The sequence below is a fragment of the Streptopelia decaocto genome, assembly GCF_964273445.1.
Source record: "Streptopelia decaocto genome assembly, chromosome: 16".
In the NCBI taxonomy this organism is placed as follows: Eukaryota; Metazoa; Chordata; class Aves; order Columbiformes; family Columbidae; genus Streptopelia; species Streptopelia decaocto.
In genome coordinates, this window is record NC_138671.1 from 11,472,914 (window position 1) to 11,482,574 (window position 9,661).

The window sequence follows — 9,661 nt, forward strand, 5'->3', positions numbered from 1 at the left end:
CCCGCCGCTCCCGCCGCTCCCGCCGCTCCCGCCGCTCCCGCCGCTCTCGCCGCTCCCCGCCCTCTGCCGGCCGCCGCTCGGAGAACACGGGGCCGGACACGGTCACTGGAAGCTCCTTAAAGACACAGCCCGAGCAGGCAACAGCGAACGGCAGATCTCGCCGAGGCACGTTCAGCAGATTCAGAGTCCAAAAGCGCTTCCAGGGCGATGTTCGAAGGGCTTTCCCCGCCCGCTCAACCAGGCGCATCCTCATGGCAGGAGGGAGCTGAGCGTTTGAATTTGTCACTTGCTGAGAAAGGACCGTGGTCCTGAGGACCTGAGCGCCTATTCCTGCGGAGGGATGTATGTCAGAGTAAATGGTTTGGAAGTTTATTTTCCTTAGGTTTTATCAAAAAATCAGGTTCACATTTCACAGAATCACAGAATCATTAGGGTTGAAGGGACCTCTGCGGATCCCCCAGTGCAACCCCTGCTCACGCGGGGTCACAGAGCAGATCACACAGGTGGGTCCAGGGGGTTTGAATGTCTCAGAGAAGGAGACTCCACACCCGCTCTGGGCAGCCTGGGCCAGGCTCTGGCACCTCCCAGCAAACAAGTTTCTGCTCATGTTCACATGGAGCCTCCTGTGTTTCAGTCTGTGCCCGTTGCCCCTCACCCTGGCGTTGGGCACCACTGAACAGAGTCTGGTCCATCCTCTGACACCCACCCTGAGATATTGATCCCATTGATCAGATCCCTCTCAGCTTCTCTTCTCCAGCTCAACAGACCCAGCTCTCTCAGTTTCTGCAGTCATGCTTTGACTACTGAAGTTAGTTCAGCATGTGATTGTGCTTCCTGGCTCAAAATTCCTTTTACTAACAGAAAAACACAAGTTAACACAAGCCTACTATTTTCAGTGTTGTAACTACCTCCGGAGTTCTGACCTTTCGACCTGATTAGAGGCAGAAATGTTCTCAAAGTTTCAAAAATGAAGCCACGTTACCAACAACTTCCCTGGCTGCTGCACTGGTGAGGCCGAGCTAAGGTAACTGCGTTTTCTATTCCTTGATTTCTTCAGGCAAGATTTCTAAATATTGAAGGTGAAGTAAAGGTTAATTTTAAAGTTGCCTCACACTCACCTCTACATTTGCATTTACAGCTTTATGGTCTCGACACACTCAATTTGAACTAAAAAATGGCCTTTGGCCAGTAAAGTCATTAATATTACAGCAAAAACAGGCCCCGGGGAGAAACATGCAGAAAAAAATGCATCTCTTCCCAGAGAAATGCAGAGTTTAAATTAGCAGAGATTCCTTTACACTGGCTCCCTCTTGAGAAATACAGCAATAGCGATGGGAGTCAGGATAGTTCAAGACAGACTCTTTTTTCCCTGCTTTAGCACTGCTTAGTGCTCATGCCGGTAACGGTTAGGACCTGCCTAATACTTTTAAGAAGTCTATATGGGTCTCATATTGTAAAGGTACAGAATTTTGGTATCATGCTGTCCTAATTCAGCTAAGAGCTCAAACCAGACTGGTAATGCCTTGTCTGGGCTCTGAAGATGAACAAAACAAGTGACACTTTTACCCGCGGCACCCAAGACAGGACGGACCGTGCCCTGGAGACATCACACCCACCACGGAAGAAAAGGCAATTCAGGAGCTCTTGCTTTTAGGATTTAGAACACGCAGAATAACCCCACAGCTCTCAAAACCATCACTGCCCCCTTGTGAAACCACAGCTAAATGGACTCACCTTCAATGGACCATATCTACGATTTTGGGAAACAACTCTACAAAAATACAAAGAAGCTCTCGGTGAATTAATCTGGGCAGATTTCACTCAGTCCACAAAGAAACATGCTGTGGTTTCTTGCAGAATTATAGAAATCTTTGGAGAACACTGGAAAGGATCTTACTATGCTGATCAGATCCACGACAAAAATAAGTGTTTAGAGATCAGCGCCTACTGAGTTTTACCCAATTCTGTATTCCGAACGCGCTACGCTATTTAAGTCAGACGCAGATGTGAGGTGCACATTGAGAAGAGCTGAAAGAAACACCTGCAATACCCCACCATAAAATAACTGACAGAAAGCCAGATAAAGCATCTGATGCAACGAGTGACTCAGATTCCAGTTCAGCTGCATCAGCCGTGTATCAAAACTACCTGCAGGGCCTGGGAGTTGTTTCCCGATAAGCAAAGAGGCCTTTGTCATTTTTCGGCAAATGATGCCCCATCTAATAAAACCGATTTACTTAGATCCTTTGAAACCTCTTGCAAAGTATGCACACATGGAGCTATGTGAAATTTAAAATCCAAGAGCTACAAAGACCTTCACTGTGCAGAACATATTCCTCAGTGCTAACTATGGTTTGCCTCCCGAGCTCTATTAAATCAAATTGTATTTAGAGGACACAGCTTGACTTAAGACCCTGGACTGAAGTATTTCTACATAGAAGCCCCTGAAATTTGCTTGGATTTCACCATAAAGAAGGCAAACAGTAAAATCTTCTGTGATTTTATAATAATGTTTAACCTTACAATTGTCGCTTAAGTATAAAAACTTAAGGAAACAGAACTTTTGACATCAATTTATTGGAAAACGGTTGCAAAGTAGTGCAAAAATAACCGCTGATGTGGCTGGGAGTACATCATGAGAAACTCTCTTCCCCACAGGCAGTTTGGTTCTTCTCACTTACATCTCGTTCCCAATGGCATTCAATTCCTTCGCGTGTTCTGACTTCTGCGAGAACAATAAAGCCGCGGGGTCTCACACACGACAACGTAAATGCAGCTCCCGCCTCACCCGTTGGGTGTGCGGGGGCTGCGGCCATCGGAGAACTCGAGTCACTGATGCTGTAGGGTTACACAGTTCCCAGAGGAAAATGATTTAACCAAATCAGTGCAATTTCTTCAGCACATGAGCCCTCTGCCACGTCCGCTTCCACAGGAGTTCGTAATTCGGAACATATTACAAACTGTATAAATATGATTCTCCCTCAAATCAGCACCACATGTATTTATTGGATTAATAACTTGAACTCCCCCCATTATTATGCAAGATTATTACACTGAAGTTAAGCTTTGGGCCATACCTTAAATCCTCCCTGTTCTTAGCGGCAGTGGCTGAGCCACCCAAAACCAACCCCGGAGGCTGTCACCTCTCCCTCCCGGTCACAGGACGGATCGCACACATACATTTGAAGGTTCCTCTTTGCAAAACTGGAACTACAACAGCTGATTTGGTGCTGAAGCAGATAAAAAGAGCAGATATGACCCATTTAATTGGCTTCAAATGAGGGCAGTCACTTCCAGCTAAAGAAGCAACCGCATTTTAAACCACTTCGGCTGTTCCTGCAGCGTTCACTTCACAAAAGCACGAACGGCTCCAGGATGTGCTGCTTGCAGTTCTGTTACTCAAGACTCAAGTCTCTATTAACAAGTAATTAGAGCTCCTGAGGTATTGTATGATAATAAGGCTGGGATACATTCTTGACAATAAAATTGTTCTCAACTTGAGTTTGAATTCCTGGGAGAAGGTAACATCTTAATAAAAAGCCCCAGCTATTCTTGGCACGAGGACAATTCTATAGATAGAGTCATTCTAGTAGAGTATTCTGCACGGCGCAGTGATTTGTGCCAGGAAAACAGTGAGCTAATTGCCCTGAAAGCATCTGATGTACAGATAATCTGGAATCGATGCATACAGAGAAAAAAATTACCTTAAACGGCATTTCTCTGTCTTGTCTCCAACCGCTTGCTACTGAGCCCAGAATGCAGCAAGGTGACAGACTGCAACGCCACTTACATATTACATATTAAATATGCATTTCAATAAATATTCTGCTTTTTGCAGCTGTCTCATGGCTTCTATGAAATTAGGAAGGTGTTATTAAAATCTATCCCTCTGCAAAGGAGTGATGTCAGCACTTGACCGAGGAAGCACCTAATAAACCACCAGCAGCTTTTGATGGCAGCTGAAAGGACTGCGAGGCTCGAAGCTTCTCCGCCCGCCCTGTTTGAGGTCTGACACGTCCTTTAATGAGATCAGACCACTAATTCTTCACTTGTAAGCAAAATCTTACCTACTGCAGAAGTGTTGAAATCTGAGTGCTTTTGAGGTTAAGGCAAGGTAGATAAGGCAGCTCGAGGATCCTCCAGGATCAGGATGTGGATTTAGTTCTAAACAGGAACTGTGAGAAGAGGGCTGCCCAGCGAGGATCAATCAGATCAACTCAGCCCATGCCAAGTTCCTTCCGGGTGAATGTTGCCCTACGTCACTCCAAGCAGGAGGGCAGGCTGTGTCCTGCTCACTCTAGGTACACAACAGGCTGCTCCGCTGAATCTGGGCAGCCAGCAGCACCGGCTGGTTTCTTCCAACAGATGCCAGTGCAGAAGCCTACTTAAATCCCAAAACACGAAAAGACAACCTGCAGCAAAACCTGATTTTACAAATCAAAGCAAAGTGAATAAACCATTTTTTTTTTAATTCACATTCCCTATTCAGAGAAAGGAGTTCACAGAGATAGCACCTGGAAAACGTTTTGTGTGCTGTTAGCATTACAACATTTTTCATTCGGTTGTGTACAGGTCGCAGCTTTTGCTCACGGTTTCCACAGCATCAGCTCTGGTGAGCAAGAATTCAATCTGAGTTTGCTTTTTCACTAAAAACTTAGCTACATTCATTTCAGCAAATGTATATCTGAAATACCTTGTTATGATTTTGGAAGCAAAATCATTAAGTTAAAAAGGAAAACTTACTGCAAGAGTGCTATAAATTAAGAAAATAAAAAGATCTATAAATTTTTTTTACATAAAAATCTGTCCTGTCAGATATACACCATATATATTCAGCACTTTAGAATCAATGGTCATTTCTGGGTATCATCATCCGACCACATGACCACTTCACCCCCTACATCCAAGTACAGATCACTTGATCCCATGCTGTTGTGACCAATTCCTAGTAAAACCTTCGTCCTTCATCGCTTTTACCAGCCAGTCCCTCTCGTTCTCCTCGTCAGAGTCACTCATATCACTGGAATCCGCAGCCAGGAGACGAGAATAATTAATTTTTTTCTGCTGTGGCAATTTAGATTGGACAATTAAGAACAAGAAGAGCCACAGCACCAGGCACACGCAGCATGCCCTGTACAGAACTGCCAGGCTGAAGTATTTCACAACGAATCCCCCCACGAAGCTGCCCAAACTTGCTCCTCCGCCGTAGCAGAGGCCCTGGAGAGCAGCGCGCAGGGACCTCTCCATACCAGGAGTGGCCACGTCATCCACCCTCACGTTAATCACCCACCACAAAGCACCACTACTGAAGGCGGATAAAACCTGGATGAGAAGAACGGACCACGCAGCCCACAGGAAGGAGTAGCACAGAAGCTGCACTGCCAGGAGGCTCAGGCTGACTGCAACCATTTTGCTGCTCGAGAAAGTCCTCAGCAACTTCCCTTTGAAGACATAAAGCAACATTTCAGCAAGTAGCCCAACGGCCACAGAGAGCCCCATGTACAGCTCGCTGCTGCCTCGGTCCTGCATCTGCCAGAAGAGAAAGTTGTGCACGGCAGAGCCAGCCGCGCCGGCCAGGAAGACGGTGATGGCGTAGAGGATCGCTTGGCCGTCGCTCCACAGCAGGGCCAGGGCTTTGGCAGTTTTGTTAACGTGGTCATTTTTCTTGGGAACATGGATGGGAAAAAAGACAGTGACAAGCAAGGAGAGCGTTATCAGGAGCGCATAGCCATAGAAGTGGACAGCGAGGCGGGCGACTGCACTGCTGAGGAAGCAATTCAGTTGATCCACAAATACGGCGATGCTGCAGGCGCCTGCAGATGCACCCACGTAACTCCAAATCCACAGCTTGCCGTACCTGTCGGTCGCGTCAACGAAGTCGAGATATTCATAGAGACTCTCATCCACTGTCCGTTCGAGAGAAGTAGCCAACAGCTCCCAAAGCACAACAGCACCCAGCACCATAAGAAAAATCTGATGCTCTCTGTCCTGAAAGATGTTCTGCATGGCCTTGAAGGTGACATCCTGAGCATCTTTCTGGTGGTCTGAAAGGCTTCCAGACACATAAGCATCTCCAGCAGTTGGAAGAGTTGTTTTAAACACAAAAAGCTCATTATTTTTAGTAGTATAAAGGCTTTCTTCAGCATTATCAACAAGATCTATTGCAGAAGAACCCTGGCTGCTTGTTTCCCTCTTGAGTCCATGAGAGGGAGGTCTGTAGGAACCCAGCATTTCTGGTTCTCGTGTCCCCTGGTTAACTGCTTTCACAGTTGTCCAGCCGGAGGGACCATTGGAGTAATCATTTGCCTTTGTACCAACCCCACTGCCCTTCTTCTCAAGTGTATCTATCAGGCCAGACAACCCCTGGAAGGCTGAACTGGTTAGTGCTGGCCTTATGCTCGTTGTCAAAGCATCAGCAGTTGTCTTCACCGCTTCTCCGGACGCAGCGTTCACGTTCGGAACAGCACTCATGCTCAGAGCGCTGTAGCTGCTCGTGGCTGGACTGGGCGCCGCGGTGGCGGCCCCCGGGTCACCCGGCTGCTGGCTGGCGTTACAGTACCTGTCCCCCGGGTGCCCCGCGTCCCCGCGGGCGGGCGGGATGAGGGTGAGCAGCAGGCTGGCCCCCGCCGAGCCCAGCAGGGAGCCGGCGATCAGGAGGCGCCTTCTCCTGCGGCCCTGGGGCCAGCGCGGGCAGAGGGGCGCCCAGAGCGCTGCCGCCAGGTGCTTGGCTCCGGCCACCAGCCCCACGAGCGGCGCGGGCAGCCCCAGCTGCCGCAGGTACAGCGTGAGGAACGGGGCCGCGCAGGCCCGGCCCGCGCCCTGCAGCAGGCGGAACAGGCCGGACAGCGCCAGGGCCCGCCCGACGTCCCACTGCTCGCCCATGGCGCCGCCGCATGCTCCTCGGGAGGCGGCCACGTACCTCCGGGGATCCTCCCACCCCTCCGGGCCGCGCTGACCGTACCTGCACGGCTCGGGGCTCCGCCCGGCCGGCCCGGCCTGCACCTGCCGCACCCCCGGGCGGCGCCGTTGCCAGGAGACGGCGGGCGGGGGGCACAGCGCCGCCTGCCGGCCGGGAGGGGAACAGCCGCGGCCGCCCCGTTCCCGCGCTGCGGGCTCCTCAGGGCACCGCCTCAGCCCCGGCCCTTCAGCCTCCCCGGCCCCTTCAGCCTCCTCGGCCCCTTCAGCCTCCCCGGCCCCTTCAGCCTCCTCGGCCCCTTCAGCCTCCCCGGCCCCTTCAGCCCCCTCGGCCCCTTCAGCCTCCTCGGCCCCTTCAGCCTCCCCGGCCCCTTCAGCCCCCTCGGCCCCTTCAGCCCCCTCGGCCCCTTCAGCCTCCCCGGCCCCTTCAGCCTCCCCGGCCCCTTCAGCCTCCTCGGCCCCTTCAGCCCCCTCGGCCCCTTCAGCCTCCCCGGCCCCTTCAGCCTCCTCGGCCCCTTCAGCCTCCCCGGCCCCTTCAGCCTCCCCGGCCCCTTCAGCCTCCTCGGCCCCTTCAGCCCCCTCGGCCCCTTCAGCCTCCCCGGCCCCTTCAGCCTCCCCGGCCCCTTCAGCCTCCTTGGCCCCTTCAGCCTCCTTGGCCCCTTCAGCCTCCCCGGCCCCTTCAGCCTCCCCGGCCCCTTCAGCCTCCTCGGCCCCTTCAGCCTCCTCGGCTCCACCAGCCCCAGCCCCTTCAGCTTCCTCAGCCCCCTCAGTCCCGGCCCCTTCAGCCCCGACCCCTTCAGCCCCCTCAGCCTCATCGACCCCTGCCCATTCAGCCCCCAGCCACATGCAAACATAAAAAACCCAAAACCAACCAAAACACACCCACCCACCCACACAAAAACCACAAAACGTCCAAACAACAAAAAAACCTGACAATTTCTGCCTATTTTTTTTTTCTATTTTTGTTTCAATTGGCATTAAAAGGACTGCACCTTCTGATGCAGACCATCTCTGACGCCTGTACAAATAACTTACAATCCATCTACATCATGTACAACTGTACAGAGGGAGCTCTGGACACCGCAGACCACGCTCCGACCCAGTGCACAGTCTCTTGGCTGTGTGTTTGCCTTGCGTGCCGGGGGACACGCCAAGGGACGTGCCAGGGACATGTCAGGGGACACAACCCCCAGTGAAGCCCCAAGCAGGCAGAGGTGTGAGGAGCTGCTGGTCACCCCGTAACCCCAGTGTCACCCTACGCAGCAGCTCACAGAGGAGACCAGCTGGTGCAAGTCGGCGTTTAGTGATTTGTTTCTGAGCATCCTGGCAAACTTCAGCCTCCTTCAGGGCCCAAATGTTTGCTGCCCAAGTCTGGCGTTGGAGGCATCAATGATTTGTTGTTTGTGAGCAAATGGAGGTGAAAAACAGCATGGAAGAACTGAACGATGTTGCCGCTTTGTGACTCCTGTGGGGTGATGTTAAAGCTCAAGGACTGTGCTTGGCTCAGCCAAGAGCAAAAGGCTACGTCTGCCAGAATTTCCAGGCAGCCTCCTTAGGAAAGGGTTGCGTTGCTGTTGCCCAACGTGATCTTTCAACTGTTGATGCTGGTATGGGATGAAATATTTCTTTGGGACCTGGAGGCTTTAAACACTGTTAAATAACCTATCACCCACCGACAGCCCTAGAGCCGCTGTGCCCCAGTAGTGTAATGCAGCGGCTGGTCTGGACTGCACGGTACGTTCACAGGGAGTGAATGAACCTTGAGCTTGGGAACAGAAAGCAAAAGTGCCACCTGTGCCAGGTGACAGTGTGGGACAAGAGCAGGAATACAGCAGCCCGTGCTGGTTGGGAAAGAGGGGGACCATGGAAATCTGAGAGTTGAACCACAGACTGCTGTGGGCTGAAGGGACCTCTGCAGATCCCCCAGCCCAACCCCTGCTCACGCAGGGTCACAGAGCAGATCACACAGGTGGGTCCAGGGGGTTTGAATGTCTCAGAGAAGGAGACTCCACACCCGCTCTGGGCAGCCTGGGCCAGGCTCTGGCACCTCCCAGCAAACAAGTTTCTGCTCATGTTCACATGGAGCCTCCTGTGTTTCAGTCTGTGCCCGTTGCCCCTCACCCTGGCGTTGGGCACCACTGAACAGAGTCTGGTCCATCCTCTGACACCCACCCTGGAGATATTTATCAGCATTTATAAGATCCAACAGCTTCTCTTCTCCAGGCTGAACAGCCCCAGCTCTCTCAGCCTTTCCTCATAAGAAAGATGCTCCAGACCCCTCAGCATCTTTGTAGCTTTCCCTGAACTCCCTCCAGTAATTCCTTATCCTAAAGCCTTGTGCATGTGGCAAGAAATGCAAAGATTTCCATGGGGCCTGACCAGCCAGGAGACGCCACAAGCTCAGGGCAGTTCTGCAGAAGGGACACTCCTCCCCAGTACCCCAGACTGAAACACCTGGAGGTGGCCTCCTTGTCCCAGGTGTGGGGGTTAAACAGGGGTGACTCTCCAGAGGCTGCAGCTCCCCAGGGCTGGGCAGAGCCGGCACGGACAGGACAGAGAGGTGGATTTGTCCCCAGCCATCTGGGCTAGCACAAGGGTCTGGCAGTGCCACCGCAGCTGGGTTAGCATCCCCCTGTAGCAGAGAGCTGGCTCCAGGGACTCCCCATCGGTGACAGCCAGAGATGACTGGGTACAGCTGCTATGCACACAGACAAAGCTAAAGGACACTTTCTTTTGGCTCCTGATC

At 52.0% G+C, this 9,661-nt stretch overlaps 1 protein-coding gene across 1 annotated transcript; it reads right to left on the reverse strand.

Moving 5' to 3' along the window:
- Positions 1-3,139: 3,139 nt before the first annotated feature.
- Positions 3,140-6,882, reverse strand: MFSD6L (major facilitator superfamily domain containing 6 like; the record flags this gene model as incomplete). The annotated part of the gene is made up of 2 exons (XM_082066732.1): positions 3,140-3,230; positions 5,342-6,882. 2 exons carry the CDS (start codon positions 6,880-6,882, stop codon positions 3,140-3,142), a joined length of 1,632 nt encoding a protein of 543 aa, XP_081922858.1.
- Positions 6,883-9,661: the final 2,779 nt, after the last annotated feature.